At 65.5% G+C, this 18,801-nt stretch overlaps 1 protein-coding gene across 6 annotated transcripts in view; it reads left to right on the top strand.

Moving 5' to 3' along the window:
- MAD1L1 (mitotic arrest deficient 1 like 1) overlaps positions 1–18,801 on the top strand; it is a 271,713-nt gene that overhangs the window by 229,318 nt on the left and 23,594 nt on the right. For all 6 annotated transcript variants that reach the window (XM_010966461.3, XM_045504459.2, XM_045504490.2 and 3 more), the window contains one exon: positions 6,743–6,933. In XM_010966461.3, coding sequence (XP_010964763.2) covers positions 6,743–6,933 — 191 coding nt within the window. The remainder of the gene's footprint in view (positions 1–6,742; positions 6,934–18,801) is intronic.

The raw sequence follows: 18,801 nt of genomic DNA, 5'->3' as shown, positions 1-18,801 counted from the left end.
CCAAAGCTTGACGCCCACAGAAGGCCCCGTCCCCTCCTCCCGCCAGATGGCCAGCCAGGAGCAGGATGCACCCCCAGCCGTAGCCCTGCGGTGCCGGCTCTCGCGATTGCTAATAAAATTGCATAAATATTTGATGCCTAATTATTAAATATTTAAAAATGAAAAACTGAAATAGTTTAGAAGTTACCAAACATGAATAATTCAGCCCTGGGAGCGCGGCCCAGCGCTGGGCCGGAGCACAGCCAGTTCTCAGCGCCTGCTGGGGAGCCCCAGAGTGCTTCCCAACGGGCCGGCTCCTCAGCCGCCCTGGTCCCACGGGCGAACCAGCTTCATCTGAGGCGCGGGCCAGGGTGGCCAGTTCAGAGCCCGTCCCATCCCTGTTCTGAGCTTCGGTCTCCCTGCTGTGGGCCAGACGCTCACCCAGCCTGCTTATGGATGTGCTGAGAAAATGGAAGCCTCGGAGAAAGAGCTTGGCACCGTGCCCCACGGAGCCTTCCAGGCTGTGGAGGAAGGGTTTGGGTGAACACAGGAGCCAGGGAAGCCCAGAGACCAGAGGGCAGAGGGCACAGGGTCAGAGGCACCCAGGCTGCCTCTGTGGCCTGGAGCGGAGCGGGAAGCTGGTGGTCCCGTCCCTCGGAAAGGTGGATGCTGTGCCGCCCGCCCTGGCACCCTGGCCTCCCCCTGCAGCCCCCCTCGCTGGCCAGTCCCCAGGGCCTTCCTTGCTGCCCTTCACGCTGGCGTGCTGGGAGCGGCCCCCACGTGCGCCACGTTGAGAAACAGCCGCCAACTCGGCCTGGCTCTGAGGGCTGCTCCTCCTGGTGGTGACATCTTCGTCCTTTCTGTGGTTTTTCTAAAGTCTGAAATCCTAGCATTGCCTAAGTGTTTTTTATTCACTTTTCAGAAAGAAAAATGACTGTCTTGAGTCCCCAAAGGAAAATTTCAAAAGTTGCTTCCAGCCCCTAAACAGGTCGGAGCAGGAGCACCGGTGGGTGGCCCGTGACGGCTCCGCCCGTGGGGCCGGGTCCTCAGCAGCACGGGCTCCTCTCCTCTGGGCCTCTGGCCAGACCGGCCCCTCCGCCCCTCGCCCCAGCTCCCCCTCGGCATCCGCACACCGGGTGTCCATTCAAGGAGCTGGGGTGGGGGTGCTGGTGGGGGTCAGTCTGGCACCAGCCGCTCTTGGGGATGTCGGCCCACACACACCCTGGGGCCCCGGCTGCCCTGGGCTTTCCTCGGCCACCGTCTCAGGGACAAAAGCCTTTCGGAGCCCCTGTGGTCAGCACGTGCTTTTGTGAGGACCATGGCCGGGCATGGGCGTGGGCAGGAGGAGCAGAGGGGTCAGCCGCACCCCCCCCCCGTCTGCCTTTGCGCCGAGGGCTGTCCTCCCTGGGCCACAAGGAGGCAGGCCCCGCAGTGGTCTTTCCTCCCCGCCATGGGCTGGGCTGGTTCCTGGAGGCTCCCGCAGACGAGCCCAGCCCGGCCCTCCGTGCTCACGCTGCTCTCGGGGCCTCAGGGCAAGCACAACCGTGGCTGTCTTAGGCCACGGGTCGTCTTTTTGCCCTAGACTAGCTGTATGTCTCACTCTCTCGGTCCTGGTTGTCCACCTGGCGTGTCCAGTCCCCCTGGGACCCTCCGGCAGAGCCATCGCCCACTCCCAGTGCTTAGGACACGCGGCCCCGTCAGCTGGGCGGCTGCTTCATTTCCTCGGCCGTGCTCCCCTGCGGTCCCTGGCCCCTGCGCCCAGCCCCTCGCTGTCACCCCGGTCCAGCGCTCCGCGACTCCCCTCCCCCCCGAGCACGTGTATCTCTCTGCAGGGCCCCGGGCCCCAGCGCTGTGTCTCCGCCTGGCCGGGCTGTCCTCCAGCAGCTGGGAGCGGCAGGGCGAGCGTGAGAACGTCCCTTGTCAGCTCTCAGACTGGGGCGCGCTCCGGCGGGAGCTGCGGGGCTCTGGCTCCTGCCGCATCTGCGCTATCCGAGCCGGCTCGGCCCGGGGAGGCGCGTCCCGGCGTCTGGAGGCTTTCCTTGTGGTCTCCTTGGCGTTTTCTCCCGTCCGCGGTCTGCAGGCTCTTTGTATAGAATTTCTGCTAGTTGGAATCTCTTGTTTTTTCTTTGCTGTTGTCCCTGTCTGGTTCTGGTCGCGGTTTCAGCAGGGCCCCTCTGGGACGTGGCTTCTGCTCTCTCTCTCAGCCCCTCCTGGGCGGCCGTCTGCGTGGGTGTAGCTCCGGTTGTGGGGGGACTCTGCTCCGCTCCAGCGAGGGCGGAAGTCGCTGTGCTTAAGGCTTCCTGTTCCTGCAGGTTTCATTCTTGCCCTTTGGTTAGGAATTTCCTGCAGTGTCTGGCGGGGGTGGGGGTGCTGTTCTCGGGGTGTGGGGGGCTGGCGTGGGAGGGAGTGGACAGTTCTTTGGGTTGGGGGCGCTGGCGGTGGGCCTCCCTCTGCTGAGGGGTCGGCGGGGAGCTTAGCTGCCAGGCCTTCTCCCCGCCCCACCACACCTGCCCTGCTGGGCGCAGAGCCACCAGGCGAAGTCACTCTCCCTCTGGTGACTGAGTTCAGGGAGGGGGTGAAGGCCCTGCGGCCCTGCAGACCCCCCCACCGGGTCAGCTGGGCTGGGGGTGGGCGGCTGCAGGTGACTTCCCAGACCCGCTTCCTCCCGCCCCCTTCCCCGCACAGGTGTGGAGCGCAGTCAGCATCGCGTAGGTTGGCTTCTTGGGAAACCGGTGGCTGAAACGGAGGCGGGTGCCATGGCCAGCGGGCTGCCCGGTGCCTCAGTTCTGCCTGCGGGCGTGAGGCTGGCGCCCGGGACAGGAGGGCGTCTTGCAGCGCTGGCCGCAGCTGCACTCTTGGTCTCGTGGCTCAGCCTTGTGTCCCTCCTGTCAGACCTGGTGCCTCCTCCCCAGGGGGCGGGGGCTGAGCAGTGGATACCCCCTCGCTAGACCCTCAGAGCCCCGGCTCCCGCACCTCCCAGCCCTCAGCCCTGCCGTGCTCCCGCTGCTTCCCCGGCCCGGGGCAGTGAGTCCCTGCCCCCCACGCCGGCACCCGGCTGCTCCTCACCGCCTGCCATGTGTCCACCCCCGTCTGCTGCCTCTTCCCCCTCTCCCCGCAGCTGCGGCAGGGGCAAGAGTGAGCGTGTGTTCCGCTCGCCGTGTCTGGGATTGGGGCACTTGTGTAAGCCTCTGTCAGGTTTTCGGGGGTGTGACGAGGGTTCTGGAGAGGTGGCCATTCACCTTGCGGCTCTCTGGGCTCCTCGAAACTCCCTGGGGACACAGCAACACCTGAAAGACCAGGCCCCGGCCTCCTGAGCTCGCGTCTGCTGGAGGAAGCACCCGCTGGGCAAAGGCTGCCTTAAATACTGTGCCGTGGGAGGACGGCTCCTGCGGAGGAAACCCCGTGCCCCCTGAGAACTCGTGCAGGGACCGGGTCCCCGGCGGTGGCGTCCCAGCAGGGTCTCATCCGCGGTGCTCTCAGCGCCCCGGAACGAGGGTTGGCCCCGCCCTCCCGAGTGTGGGGCCGCGCCAGGCCCACAGCCCTCGGCCCAGAGCAGAGGCCTTCCCACCACTGCCGCCCCGCCCCGCGCCCTTTGGCCTGCAGCCCGACGAGAAGAACGTTGAACGGCTGTGGAGCGGCTCTCTGAGCGAAGCAGGCGCACAGCCGGGCTCTGCCGGGCGGCACACCACCTGCTGGGGCCGGGCAGAGACCACGCAGGGCTCCGGCCTTCGTCCGTCCATCCACCTGCCTGCCTGCCTCTCGCTGGCTCCACCCGCCCCTCTAGGGAGTCTCCGAGTTCTGGGCTGTGAACTGGGTCTCCAGAGATGCCCGCCCTTAACCGCTTCTTTATCCTGATGGCTCTGCTCCCGGGGTGAAGCGCTCTTGCCAGTCTTTACGTAACGAAGTGCAGTTTATTTTTGCTCCACATCCTTCCCACGGAGCTTCACAGCTGCTTCTGCAGTTCCAGGAGGAGCAGGCGTCGGGGATGGTGGCGGATGGGGTAGAGGTCAGAGCCGGCGCACGGCCCCTTGGCCATGGCTGGAGGCAGCCAGTGGGCCTGGGCCGGGCACTCCTACCAGGGCAGAGAGCAGACGGCGCTGCCCCTGACCTCCATGTCCGTCCCTCGCCTGCACCCCCGGGCCCGCCCTCCACACTGGGGCTCTGGGCGATCCAGTCCTCTGTTCCCTGATGTCCACTTGTCCACCAGCCTTCCTCCCCGTCCCTTTCCCTCCCCAAGGACTTGCAGAACCCCTGAGGGGAGAGGGGCCCAGGCTGGGGGTGGGGGATTGAGGAGAGAGGGCTTTGGCTCAGAGGGAAGGTGGTCAGCACACTGGAGGGCTGGAGGGCAGGAGAGGGCTGGGCTGCGTCTGGGCCTCTCTGAGTGCTGACCTCCTCCCTCACTGGCGGCACGGGGAGGGGGTGTGGGAGGAGAAGGGAGGGGACAGGAGGGGAGGGGGCCACTTGGCCAGGTCTTCATCCCAAGCATCCGGTGACACCGTCCATGGTGCGCCTGAGTGGCCTGGGACATGCACGGGGCAGTGAGGTCCCCCGGCAGGACCACTTGTCTGCCCTGCTGGCTCTGTCTGCCCACGTGTGGTCATCGCCCCAGGACAGGCCTGTGACCGACCACTGGGCCTGGATGGGACAGCTGTGCTGGTGGGTGAGGGGCGAGGTCACCGCAGACTCCTGGGAGCCCGCTGCGCACAGGCCACCCAGCCCCACCAGAGGACGCGCCCCCGCTCCAGGAAGAGGCTGCATCAGAGCACGGCCTTTCCCAAGGAGGAGGGCCATCTTTTATTTATTTAATCTAAACTGTCGTGTAAATTATTCATTCGCGTTTATGTAAGCGACTGAGCTACTGGGACCACGGGGTGGTCAAGACGCTGACTTTGTCCCAAATCACAGTGATTAGTCACGGTCCCCCCGGACTCACGTCACTGGGTGGGCTGTGTTGGAAGCTGCGCCCCCTTGCCCCACCTGGACAGGGCGGACCAGGGCCCATGCCCTCCCTGCCTCTGGCAGGCCTGTGACCTGGAGGCCGCCGCTCCGCTGAGCCCACATTCCGGCCCGGCCCCATGTGCCAGGAGCGCCTGCGGGGGGTCCCAGGGCGGCCGGGCAGGTGCGGGGAGCATGCTCCCACGAGCGGCAGGTGGCATGTCCAGCCCGAGGGCGAGGCCCTGCCTGCTTGTGGGCGTCTGGGAGCTGAGTGATGGGCCGCATTTTGATGCCTGACGGCAGAGAGGATGTTTTCTTCTCCAAGGTCAGGCCGCATTTATTACCAGAATTTAATTTTCCCATTGCACATCTGAGATCTTGTAAAGACCATGCAGTCTGACACAGGGGAAGCATCACCACACAGGCCGGTCACTCTCCTGATTTCGTCGTCCGGCTCCTTGACTGATCGGGAGCTCCACGTCTATGTCCCCGACGGACAGGCTCTCAGCTACAGGGAGGGTGTCCCCGGCAGGCAGGGCCGGGTCATGACGGGGGGTCGGGTGTGGGCAGGGCCGAGGCAGGTGGGTGGGCGCCCAGCAGCCTGGGCGCTGCGCAGAGGCTGCGGGGAGCAGGGTGGGTGCCCGTTCTTTGTCAGAGCCAGGGCACCTTCCGGAGTGTGTGAGAGGTAGCGAGGCTGTCGGGAGTTTGGCCCTGGGCTCAGAGAGCCCCACCTCTGCCGTGAGCCTGTGGCCAGGGGGCTCAGCACTCATGTCCCTGCTTTTGAAGAGGGGAGGGGCCCCGCACCCCTCACAGCTGTGGGCTGCGGAGCGTGTGGGGCTCGTCGAGCTCCGAGCTCCCGCCTGGGCCCGCCCAGCGCCCGGCCACCAGCCCTGCGGGCCCTGGCTTGAGCCACCTGTCGGCAGGGAGGGGGGCTGCTCCACTGGCTGTCTTTCCTTCAAATGCAGGCTCCCTGTCCCGTCCCCCTCACCTCCTCCAGAAAGCAACCCCGGCTGCCTCCACTCACCCTCTGCTGGCCCTGCCTAGGAGCCGGTGGTTAGCTGGTCCTGGGCCGGCCTGAGGAGGAGGTCATGTCCCCATCACAGAGGGGGTCCAGGGACTCACAGCCCCCAGGGAGGCAGGACTCACACGAGGCTGATGGCTCCAGGCCTGGGGTTTTCACACGACCCCCAGGGCGGCTCCAGACAGACCACGGGGCAGCCCCTGGCCTCGGTGACAACTCGCTAATTAATGGAGAACAAATCAAGGTTTAAGTACTGGGAAGGCGCCGTGGGTGCAGGACTCATGGTGATGGCCGTGTCCTCTGGTGGCTTCAGACAGCTGGTTTCTCCCGGTCAGGCTGTAAACCTGGTGGGGGTGGCAGTTGGGTCCGGTTTGGGGGGGCCCTCAGCTCTGAGATACCCAGCTAGATGGGCTGGGGGTGGGTTCAGGATGGTGGACCCAGGGGGTCTCCCAGACCCTGCCGCCTGTCCTCACCCAGGGATCTGGTCTCCAGGTGGCGAGCAAGGTGGCCCCCGGGCAGCGTGGTGCGGAGTCTCCATGTGAACTGCTCTCGTGGCTCCACCCTCTCCCTGCTCTCCAGAGCTGGCCGTGCCGTGGACGCCAGCCCCAGTGGGGACTTGGCTGCAGGCGGGGAGGTGTCTGTCGAATCACGCGTGGGTGCGGTTAGACCCAGGGCTGGAGTCCATGTGCGCCCTGCCCGGGGGAGTGGGGCAAGCCTACACCCGTCGCAGCTGGCCTGTCGCCATGCTGTCCCGTGTCTGTCCTTGTGAGATGGGCTGGGGACTCACCGCCTCTCCTTCCCCCGCAGAGCTGAGGAAGCAGGTGGAGAGCGCGGAGCTGAAGAACCAGCGGCTGAAGGAGGTCTTCCAGACCAAGATCCAGGAGTTCCGAAAGGTGTGCTACACACTCACAGGCTACCAGGTGGACATCACCACGGAGAACCAGTACCGGCTGAGCTCCATGTACGCCGAGCGCAAGGGTGACTGCCTCATCTTCAAGGTAGGACTGCGGCAACAGGAAGTCCACCGGCACTGCTGACCCCCGGTCTCCCCCAGCGCTGCCCTGCAGCCGGGACTCCTGCGGGAGGCGCCAGCCCCAGGCCCCATCCCGGAGTGGGGCTGCAAGTGTCAGCAGTGCCCCCGGGAGGCTGAGGTATGGGTCAAAGTCAGTGTCGGGCAGGGAGGTGCCCTCAGTGCCGCCAGGCGAGGCAAACAGCTGGACGGTGGCGGGCGGGACGAGGGAGAAGGCGCTGGGCCTGTGCCTCCCAGATGCTGGAGGGGCCGGCTGGAGCCCCAGGCTGGTGGGGGGCTGGGTGGCACCCAGATGGCGTTGGCAGCATACAGTGCGGGGTGGGGCGGGGGCTCCCCGAGGAGGGCCCTCTGAGTCGGAGCAGTGTGTGGCCTGTGCCCTGGTATGCGTATCGAGGCCTAGGGTGGCCTCCCGGCTTCTGGGCTGGGACAGGCACAGGGAGTGAAGCCCTGCAGGTGAGGGTGTGCGTCCCTGTGGCAGAGTCGGGGTTTACCTTCGACCAGGAGGGTCAGGCAGGCTGGTGGCACGAGATGGAAATCTGGGTGAGAAGAGCTGGCCCCTGCGTGCTGGCCGGAGGGCGGCATCACAGCCCGGCTGCCCGAGGCGGGTGCGGCGGGGGGCCGTCTGCCTGCCTCTCTGCCCACGTCTGGAACAGAGAACCAGCTGCCGTGTCTGCTTCTTACAGAAGTGCTGTAGCCAGGGTGATGCCTGTGTTTTCAGCAGAATCCGGCAGTAAAGGGGGTGCCTCTCTCATTTCATCACAATTTCGTGATAAACTCATGGAGCCCACCCGGGGTCTGGAGGGCGCTGGGAGTGGCCGGTGGCAGTGCCCGCCACCGGGTCCCGGGGAGGGCAGGCGCGGGAGGTGGCGGGAAGGGGCTTACAAGGTAGGAGCGGGTGGTCCCCATGGGTTGGTGTCTGGCTCCCGCAGGCTCCTTCTCCCTTCGGTCCCCCCTCCCTGGCAGCCCTTTCCTGCGGTCAGACCAGTGTCCCAACCTGGCCCCTGGTCTCCTGACACTTCACGGCATTTCTTCTCATTTCTCAGACTGCCTGGGTCCCATTTGTCCATTTTCACACTTCCTGAAAGTCTTAAACCTGGGAGTAAGTAAAACACTCAAACACTCAGTGTCTAAATAAACTGTCCCTTTTCTGTAATTCTGTATGATTTTGAATAACTCAGGGCCAGTGACAGGTGTTTAACGTGTTGTAGAAACCCCATGCGTGTTTTCTTTGCATTAGGAAAACAAGGATGCGCGGTTCTTACTGACGGTCACTGACGTGTGGTTCATCGCACCAGCGTCGCAAATCATGAAGCATAGTTTTCACTGGGTTCTGCACGTTCGTTAGCTGGAACGATTAATCTTACAAAAGCAAAACCTTGGGGAAGGAGTCCAGCGTAGTTAGTGTCTATGGATTATTGAAAACCCAAAGGAAGAGTGCAGTCGCTCGTAGTGCAGCCCTGGGACACAGCCGCTCCAGCGTTCTGCTGCGTTTCCCCGCACGTCCTGCGGGCGGGCGCATGTAGGCGCGCGTGTTTGCATTCACAGAGTCGAGAGCAGCTCAGGCTTCCGCCGCCTGTACCGTCACACGTCCTTCTAAAATCACCGTCTCTGTGGAGACAGGACAGACAGGTGATCTCTGCCGTCTGCCTGCCAGGGCTCGGCTGAGCCACGGCTGCCCGCCCGCCAGCTCCAGGCCTGGTGGATGCAGTGTGAGCGGAGATGGGGCGGGAGCCAAAGAGGAGGTGGGTAGGCTGGGCGAGGACCAGCGACCTGCAGACGGGCACCGCCTTCCCGAGACCTGGCATGGCCTGGCCCACAGCAGCTCTGACCCCGTGACCTTGGCCGGCTCACTGGACTCTGGGGCTCTGGGCCCTCACCCCAACCTTGGGGGCTCAGAAGGGCTTCCCCTGGGAGCCGAGCTGCCCACGCGGTGTCGTGGCCCCCCCACCCAAGGCCGGCCCACAGGTTTGTGTGGCAGTGGGTCAGGCTGGGGGAGGGTCGCCATCGACAGCAGCCTCCTGGCCTCTGCAGTTTATTTCTTTTCTTTTCTCAGAGGCAAGTTTTCAGGCAGGAAGGGGCTGAAGGCAGAGTTGGAAGCAGCCCTGAGCGGCGCGAGGGTGGGTGGGGGCCGGCCGTGGCCCTGTCGGAGGGAGCTGCCCGCGGGCGGCTGAGGGGAGACCGGAGCTCCAGCTCAGCTCCTCCCCGCAGGCCTGGCCTCCTTCCCACCCACTCCCCCAGGGAGGTGGGTCCAGGCCCTCAGCGTGGGGGGAGGTTCTTCCCGCGCGGGCCTGCCGAGCTGTGCAGAAGCTCCGCACAGACAGGCCGCGTTTTCGGCCTTGCCCCCCCCCCCCCCCGTACTGTCCTACGTCCCTGGGCTTCCCAGGAACTTTCCTCCCCTCCATGTCCTGCAGCCCCGCCAGAGAGAGGAGACCGGCGCAGCTCCAGACAGCGGCGCCTGGTGGGCAGTGGGTCGTGTTGGGCTCCCCTCCTCCCTGCTCAGCCTTCCTTGGGCTGGCATAACCCAGGCCCCCAGGACGGGGCTCGGCGGCAGCACGACATGGGACACACAATCTAGAATCAGACGCCGCGCACTTGAGGCTGCGTTTCCAGATCTGTGAACTAGGGATGCACTGGCGTCCAGCTGCAGGGGCGGGTGTGTGTCCCTTGTAACCCTGGGAGCACACGGGGTGTGCTCCCTGCGGATGTCTGGGACCCAAGCCCATGAGGCTCCCACTGCGGTGAGGGCTGTTGTCTTTGTGTCCCTCCCTGGGGCCATGGGCACACGCCTTCACCCACAGGACCGGTCTGTGGGGGTGTCTGGCTCGTGTGAGCCCCCAACCCCAGCTCTGCCGTCCGCTGTGCTGAGCTGCAGCTCTGAGCCCGTCTCTGGCCCCTGCTGACCACTGGTATTCAGGCGGGCGCCCTCTCTGTCCAGTGCCCAGATTTGTAACTGGAATAGACGTGCCGCTGTGTCGAGAGGTCCCCCCAGGCCTGAGCACCTTCCTGAAGTCTCATCGCCCGTGTCGCAGACACCAGCCTGGAGAGGCCCCAGCACTGCCCTGCTCTCTGGGACACTGATGGGGCCCTGGGCCGGAGTCCATAGAGGCTGTGGGGCTGGGACGGGGGGTGGCGGTAGCACCTGCCCCACACACCTGCCCCGGAGCCCACCGCGCATGTGTGGGCGTGGAGGGGAGGCGGGGGCAGAGCTGCGTCCCTGGGCCCTCCACACGGGGTGTCTTTGTTGGAACTAATGGACCAGTGCTTCTGCGTTGTTATTAACCGTGAAATCTGTGGTTCACGCCGTGTGGTGCACGGTTCTGTGGGTTTTGACAAATTGGAGCTGTCGTGTCCTGCAGGAGAGCGGCACGGGCTGAACCCCCTGTGCTCCCGCCTTGCCTGGCAGCCCCGGCCTTTCACCAGCCCCGGGCCCCCTTCCCTGGATGCTGTGGCGCCACACGTCTGCAGCCTCTCGGATCGGCCTCTTCCACTTAGTAATTTACATGCGTCTTTTCTTGACTGGATAGTTCATTTCTCTTTTGCCCTGAGCAATGTTCTGTTTCCTGAGTGGCCCACTGAAGCGCATCTCGGTTGCTTCAGGTCTCAGCGATTAGGACTAAAGCTGCTGTTAACAGCTTTGAAAACTTCTTCCGCCGCTCAAGTTTGTAGCCTCACCTTAGCCCGCAGGCCACTCGGCAGCAGGCGTGGAGCTGGAATCGGCCTGTGTCCCCAGCAAGCCGCGCCGCCCACACCGCTTCTCTCCCCAGTGCTGCTTCCTTCCGCTTGTGCCCCGCAGCCTGACTCAGGGCCGGCCTCCCTGAGGAGCAGAAGCCGTCCTGGTTTCCTGTACCTTCCCAGCCTGGCCCCAGCGAGAGTCTGTCTGAAGGACCAGGCCACTCCCAGTGCCTGGGCAGGAGCTGGTCCTGTGAGAGCCCGACCCCAGGCCCAGGGTGGGCGGCAGGTTCCCAAGAGCCCAGGAGCGGCAGAGGCGTCAGGAGCCGGGGGCACCAGGCCGGAGAGCCGGCCCCCAGTGGGCTCCTGCTCACAGCTGCTGTGCGCTGTCCTGGGCGGTGCGTCTGCTTCTGAGGCTGACCATGCCACCACCCGGTCCCCGGCCCCTCTGCGTCTCTTGTGGCCTGGAGTGGGCAGTGGGGTGGCCATCCGCAGGACGTGGGAGTGTCTACTGGGTGGTGGTGACTTTTGGGACGTTGCTGCAAAGACGGCCCCTGTCAGGTTGTGGGAAGGCCCTGGGCTTGGGGCCAGAGCTACCAAGGTGTGACTGTCCCCTGCCTCCTCTGAGCCGTGGGACCTTCACGTGGCTCCACTGCTGTGAGCCTCAGTTCTGTCCGTGTGCTGCCGGGGTCCCCAGCGCCTGCACATGTATGTGTGGCCGGTCTGCCTCCGGCTGGTCATGCTCAGCTCAGTGCACCTCCGGGGCTCCCCACGGGCACCTGCTCCTGAGAAATCGGGATACCAGGTGGGGAGCAGTGGGGTGAGGTCCCCACGTGGGACGGGGTGCTGTGCAGCCTGCGAGGGGTCCCACGTGGTGTCTCCAAGGCTGCGAAGTGCAGGTGTCAGGAAGGCAGCTGGGAGATTCCGAGCTGTCCTCCTGCCCGTGGAGGACCGGGTCTCCCCTAGGCCTCGCGACAGCCCCATCGTGTCGCACCCGGAGCTTCCCCCGCTTAGACAGACGGCAGAGCCATGGGAGGGTCACGTTCCCTCGTCCCGCCTTCTGGAATCTTTTCCCACCCTACAGGGCCCCGGGAGGTGCTGGACTGCAGAGGGCGGTCCTGGGCTCCCGCATACCTGAGGTTCTGGCCCCTCATTGCTCCTTCCAGCACATCCCTGCTTTGGGGCCTGTGGACCAGCAGGGCAGGGCCTGGCCTGAGGTCGTCTAGTTGTCGGGGGGCAGAGGCCCAGGCTGAGGTCCCCGGGTGTGCCCGGCTTGCCTGTGGCCCTGCTGCCTGCCTGGAATGGGCTTGGCGTGCAGGCGCCCATGCGTGTCCCCTGCTCCCCTCCCAGGTGGGCCCTGCCACAGGCCTGGCTGTCCACTGGGACATCCAGACATGGGCTGAGCTCTGCTGCCTGTGGGTGCGAGTCTCCAGCTGCCTGCTCTTTCCTTAAAGCAGCCTGTGAACACGCAGAGCCCTGGGCCCCCTGCTCCCCCACCGAGCGCTCACCACTCAGGGCAGGCCCCCCCCACCATCCTGGCTTCCAGGCCCCACTCCGTTGTGGGCCCCACACTGGCACCAGGTGCCCCGTTAAACCCCTGCTCTCAGGCGTCCTGCCTGATGGACACAGGCCACCAGCCTCCTGCACTAGCTGGACAGGGAGGTCACAACCGAGAAGGCTGCCCACTGCAGAGGTGGCTTCAGGAGGAACCGTGGGGCAGCGGAGGCAGAAAGGGCTGTGGGAGGGGCCCTTTCAGGGGTGCTCTGCCCTACACCCCAGTGCCTCCCTGGAGAGAGCTGCCCGGTCCCCAGGGGTGGAGCTGGGCAGGACCGCGGGCGAGGCCTCGTCAGCTCGAGCCATGGTAGGTGGTGTCTGTGTGGCCCTGGTGCCCAAGGCCTTGTCCTGCTGGCACAGGGCTGAGCCCAGCAGCTGTGGCACGAGGGGCGCCTGCCGGTTTCCACGGCAACAGTGCTCGGCAGGAGCGGGCGGGCTCGGAGGAGCAGGGGCATCCTTCAGAAACAGCCCCGGGCGCGAGCTTCTGGGGCGCTGACCGCGGCTTCTCGCCTTGCGCTCCCGGCTCTGGGTTGGAACTGGAGGGCCTGTGTTCAGCTTATTTCCCCTTCCTGCACAGTGGAGAGTCGGGACCGAGGCTCCGTGGGGGCGACCTGAGAGCAGAGGGCCTGAGGCAGGGATGCTGTGGGGCCGACCAGCCGGGGCCGGGCAGCAGGCAGGGAGGAGGCAGCCCCTCGTGGAGCTGGTGGAGGACCGGCCCCCAGGGCCGCGTCCTTGGTAGGCAGCTTCCTGGAAGTGTCACACACACACTGGGGTCTTCATGTCAGGAGATGGGCTGGTCTGAAGCCAGGACCACCCCTCACTAAGGCGGGGGCCGGGAGGTCCCTCCCCCCTCCATCCTGCCGTCTGTTCTGAGACCCTGGTGTGGGGTCCACAGCGTGACGGAGGTCAGGAGTTGGGAGAAGTGACCGATGAGGGTGGCCCCGTCGTGTGCACGTGAGCTGAGATGACCCCCACAAGGAGACGGGAGGAGGGCGGGTCCGCAGGCACCCGTGTCCCCACAGCGGCTGCTCAACCCCGTGGGACCCGCAGCAAGTGGGAGGCCCGGCGCTGGCCACTCTCTGACATGCTCTTGGCTCTGGTGGCGTCTTGGAATTGAGCAGAGTTCCAGCGTGATGGGGCCGAGAAGCAGGCGGGTGAGGGTGACTTCCGGGCACACGGTGGCGGCGGCTTGCGGGGCTCCAGGCAGGTGAGTGGGCTGGATGGGCCTGCTCCGCCTGGTGGCTGCTGGCAGGTCCGTTCACTGAGGACGGCGAGTCCCTTGGCTCTCCTGCCAGCCCACTAGCCCCACCCCAAGGTGGACATGGCCAGCTGGGTCAAGCCAGCCCTGGGTTTAAGTCCCAGCTCCGCTTTGGTAGAGCCTAGGGTGCAGTGCAGGTGAGCAGGTGCCGTCGTGCGTGCGGGGGAGAGCTGACGGGCTCCACCTGGGAGGCCCGGCCCCGCCGCGCGGCCTTTCTCCTTGGCTTCCCCCCAACAGGCAGGCGGGGCCGTTCACAGGCTCGTGTATAAAGAAGCCGACTTGGGGGGCCTTCCAGTCTCCTGCTGGAACAGTGAGGTCTAGGCCGACACTTCAATTTGAATTTACCTTTTCTGGGTCCCCGGAATGCCAGATGGAGCTGCTCTGAATGCATGCTCACATCAGAACCTCTCACTTCCTCCGCCAGGCAGGCCCTGGCATTGCAGCATCTCTGAGTGTCTGAGGAGTGATGCAGAGTGTGCCCTGGCCCTGGTCCCAGCTGCGCAGACACACCTGCCTCCCGGGACGAGGCTGAGAGGCCGGGCATGTGTTTATCCAGAGGACACCACGGCCAGAGCCGCTGCTTCCTGTGTCTGCTGGGCCCTTCTGCGAGGAGGGTTGGCTCGTGTGAGGGGTCTGGAGGTAGGGTTGGCTGGCTGGGGGCCCCAGGACCCGGCCCTCAGCTCATGGTAAGGAGAGACTTGCCGACACTGGGATGAAAATTCACAAAGATGGGGAAAGAACCGGCCAGCATGGTGTAGAGTGAGTGGTGGTCACTGGAGGTGTTTGGCAGGAGGCTGAAGACTTCTTGGCAGTAATGAGTGAAACCACGATTGGACCATGTGGCAGGCTCTTCCCAAGAAAATGAACAATCTCCTTCCAGAGGTCGGAGGGGCCCCGGCAATGTGAGGCAACACAGTGCAGTGGGAAGAGCTGGTTTCAATTCCAGCATCTTGTGCAAAGGCCCTGCGGTCATGGAGGCATGGGCATCCTGAGAGCTGAAGCAAGGCCATGGAGCTGAACGCCAGGACTGGGGAGGAGCCAGGTCTGAGGGAAGGCTGGGGAGGGCCTGGCCTGGAAGGCTAGGGCGGTGTTGGCTCTTCATCCTGAGAGCAGTGTGGACTTTTAAGGGGTTTTTAAGAAAAGAGAGTTGAGGGCTTAATTTGTCCTTTGGAAGTGCTGAACAGAAGTGAATTTGGGGAGGTGGTGAGTGGGGCATGCAGTCCGTGAGCCTCACCCTGGCCCCACATTTACAGCTGCAAACCCTCTTCAAAACCTTCCTCGTGGCGGGGCTGAGGTGGGGGTGGGCAGTGCATGTGGGGGTGTGTTCACGGAGCACCAGGCGCAGGCAGGCCCAGGCCCTGCTGGGGGTGCCCGAGGGCCCTGAGTGGCCCTCGCCGCCCCCTCCCTTCCCTGTCGGCCAGATCCAGGCCGGCAGGCGTTTGCGGCTTCCCAGTTGTTAAAAGTAACTGGAGAAAACCCATCAGAGCGTCGGTGTGTAGGAAGTGGGGTCCCTGGGTGGAGGTCACAGGCCTCCCTCCTCCTCAGAAGTGGCGAGGCCCTGGGGGCGGGGATGAGGGAACACACCTCACAGGCCGTGTTGCTTCCTCTCAGTTCTGCAAATGCTGTCGGGATTCTTCTGGGAGTGTGGCCGTAACGCAGGCCCAGAAACACAGGCGGCTCCAGCTGGGACTCCAGGCCAGGGACCTGGCTGTAGGCGTGGGAACAGGACGCCCTCCCCTGCTCCCACCTGGCAGAGGCTCCCAGCTCGGGGCTGTGACTGCCGCGGGCGCCTCCCTGCCCCCGACCCCCACGCCCTGGGCCGCCGAGCGCAGCAGTGCTGGTGAACCCTAACTCGTGTCAGGCAGGTGGGGCAACACCTGCTTGGTGGCCTGTGTTCTGAGAGCTGAGTGACCGGGCCTCACCTGCCGCCCTGCTGTGTCCCTGACCCCCACCCCTGGTGTCAGCAGGTCAGCGCCTCCTGCTTGCCTCACCCAGGCCTGGCCCTGGAGCCCCTCAGCACGCCCCTCGGAGGGCCCCTGTGGGATGGGCTGCGCGGTCCTCACCCACCTCTTTCCCTGCCCTGCCTGCCTTCCCGGGCGGAAGCTTCTGGAGGGTGGAGACTGCCCTCATGTCCCTGAGTGCACTCTGTTCCTGGTAGGGCGTGGTCCAGGCCTCAGCTAGCACTGGGTGCTCGGAAAAGCCTTAAAACAAAAGCTAGGATTCCTTCGGGCCAGGGGTCCCTGGGAGGCAGGGAGCCTGGGGACCTGCTGCACCGGCCCCAGGACATCCATGCTCACACGCCCGGGCCTGGCTCCTGGCCCAGCCAAGGCCCATGTCTGAGGGGCAGCCCCACCTCACCCAGAGTTTGGCTCCAAGGACCCTCGTACTAGCTGCTTCCCTGGTCACAGGGCCACCTGGTTCAGGCACCATCGGCCTGGAGAGGGCCTGCCAGTCCACAGGCGCCTCTGCCAGCCCATGTGGACCCTGGGCTGGCGCCTTCCATTGCAGGGCTGGACCGCGGTCCCCAGGCCTAGGGAGTCACTAGAGGCCTTGTCCAGCTCACGGAGCTACCAGGACCCCCAGCGCAGGACCGTCTGCTCTTCCCGGGGGCCGGGGCCCCAACGTGCAGGCAGCAGCCCGGGCCCAGCACGTCGGGAGGAGGGCTGAGTGCGGGGGCAGCGGCTCGTCGGCCGCGGCGGCCCTGGGTGTGGGAATCCGAGTCTCAGAGGCGGCCTGTCCTGATTAACTGTGCAAACTTAATTAGTTCACATCAAAGTTTGTGGAAGGCGTTCCTCCGGGAGCTTGTGTGAACAGCCTCTGGTTACCAAGACCCCCGGCTGCGGCAGCGGCGGTGCTCACACCGAGCCCCGCCCTCAGGCTCGCAGTCCCCCCTGCGCCGTAGAGGCTCATGCTCCTGTCCGGCCCCCGCTCCGGCTGCTGCTGTCAGGGGTGTTAAAGCAGTTCTTCCCAGGGAGCCCGAGGGGAGTGTGGGGGTGGAGCGGGCAGGCATCCTGAGGCCTTGCCGGCCTACGGCCTCCGGCCTCCGGCCAGGGGGCGCAGCTGTGGTCCGAGGGGCAGGACGCCGTGCGGGGCCCCCGCGGGGAGCTAGGGTCCCAGAGGGACGCCCGGGACCCTGGGACGACGCGCTCTGACTCTGACCCCGGACCACGGTCTGGAGGGGGGGCTGCTGGCTCCGTGGAGGGGAGTCTCCCATTTACGCCACGCTCGCCCCCCACGGGCCAGCCGTGGTCAGCAGGGGCCGTGGGCCATGGTGGGGAGGCCCTCCCTCAAGCCTGGCTGGTCACGCCCCTGCCCTTGGCCTCACAGAGGAGCCCGTCCCCCCAGCGCAGCGAGCCCCGGCCTCTGACCCCCGTTTGGCAGACGGGAAGCAGGTGCGCCGTCACCGGCGGAGGGACCGCATCAGGGCCCCTGGTCTGGGTCTCAGGTGGGCTCTGTCTTCCACGAGGTCCTGCTTGTGGTTGTCGGTGCCTGTCCCACCTCTCGCCCTGCAACCCTGCAACATGGGGCCTGTGAACACGGTTTACAGGGCACAGACACCCACCAAGGAGGGGCAGAGACCCCCTGGCAGATCCACCACGCAGCCATCCGTCCTCACAGGACCCACCGGGGTCCAGGGGCTCATTGAAGGAGGCGGCCTGTGTCACAGCTGCCCAGCCTTGCCCGTGTCGTGCCCGAGCAGCGCGGGCGCCCTGGACCCCGGCTGCGGCTGTGCTGTAAAGCTGCACTTGCAGTACGGCCGGGGGGTTTGGCTGGCCCCTGTTCTAGGATGGGGCTGGGAGTCTGCTTGCCAGGTGACCACAGCCACTTCCCAAGCTAAGGAGTCATTTCATGTGGTCTTTGAGAAGATAGTCAGGTGCCCAGGGCCCACCCAGAGCCTGACACCCAGGGTCAGGACCACCGCGGCCCCTGCAGCCCCCTCCCCTCATCTTCGGGCCTCCAGAGTCCTTCCTGGGGTCCTGGCTCCAGCCCCGCATCTGGGCTCCACCAGGGCTGAGCTGCTCAGGCCTCCTCGTGGTCCTTCTCTCCCTGCGGCCCCGGGGGCCTGAACCAGCCCATCCAAGTGCACAGTCCTGCGGGGTCGTCGGGGAGCAGGTTGGCAGAGTGGGCGAGATCACAGCCGGGACAGGGACCCAGGAGGGGCCAGTCTCTCCAGGCCTGAGTCTCTCATCTGTGAACTGGGAAGGGGACACACTTGTCCGGGTCTGGCCAGGCAGCGGTGAGGAGGCTGGAGGAGGGTGGCCAGGCGCCTGCTCCGCCCACACCTGGCACAGGGGAAGAAGCGCTGCTTCTGGGCCTCCGTGTGCTGGGGCTGAGCCCTGAGTTGTCCTCTTGCCTGGAGGACCTGCCCAGGACAGGGGAGGGCTCCACAGGGCCGGTGACACCCAGCTCTGGCCCCCAAGCCGGCCAGCCCATCCCCCAAACTGGCAGCAGCCACGCGGAGGCTGGGGTTGGAGCTCGGCACAGCGCGGCCACTGGCTGCCCTCACCTTTGTTGCTCCAGGTGGGCTCTGCTCTCCCCCTCCCCGCCTCCTGCTGGCACCCATGGTGGTAACAGTGGTAACGCTCTGGCAGGCATCGCCAGGCTGGCCGGGCTCTGGGTGCCTTGACTCCTCCTCCAGCCGCCTTTCCTCCACGGTGGGGGAGTGTGGGGACTGCCGCCGGTGCCGGGCGCTCCCTGTTGCAGCACGAGGGAAACGTGTCCCCATCCCTGCGTCTGTTCACCCAGGATGCGCACTGCCTGGTGCTGGTGTGGCCTCTGGCTCGGCCCCTCAGATGCAGACGAGGGCTCGGTGCCACTGTTTGGTTTCTGTTGAGTCGTTTTCATGATGGCTCTGTTTGTAGCGAGCATGTTTGTCTCCACGTTACAGCAGTGATGGAAAGCTTCCTTGCAAGCCCAGTCTGTCTCAGTTGATGACAACAGTTGATTTAAAGAGAGACATTAAGTAAACAACAGACCTGGCAGGCGGTGTCCACAGACGACGGCCACTCAGAAACCTGAGAGGCTGGTGCAGTGGCTCCCCAGGAGGCCTGCGACGTGGCTCGCCTCGTTTGTCGCCCAGATAAGCTTTCTGACGTTCGGGAAGGTGAGGAAACTCACAGCCGGGGGGTGGCCTGGCCAGGGCCTGTGCCCCTGCAGGTGCAGAGCCCCGGGGCAGGACACGCAGCCCCTGGCCGTAGGGCCGCAGGGTCCCCGCCGAGCTCCCTCCGACAGTGGGGGTGAGGGGCGGGGCGGGGGCTGCATCCTGAACGTACTTTGAGTCCAGGGCAGTGGTCCTCCCCCAGAGATGGGCTGCCTGCAGGGGCACTTGGCGGTGTCAGGAAGCGGTTTGGGTTG

This window comes from Camelus bactrianus, chromosome 18, assembly GCF_048773025.1.
Source record: "Camelus bactrianus isolate YW-2024 breed Bactrian camel chromosome 18, ASM4877302v1, whole genome shotgun sequence".
Taxonomy (NCBI): domain Eukaryota; kingdom Metazoa; phylum Chordata; class Mammalia; order Artiodactyla; family Camelidae; genus Camelus; species Camelus bactrianus.
The sequence above is the reverse complement of the archived record's forward strand: the minus strand, read 5'-3'. Positions and strand labels throughout refer to the sequence as shown.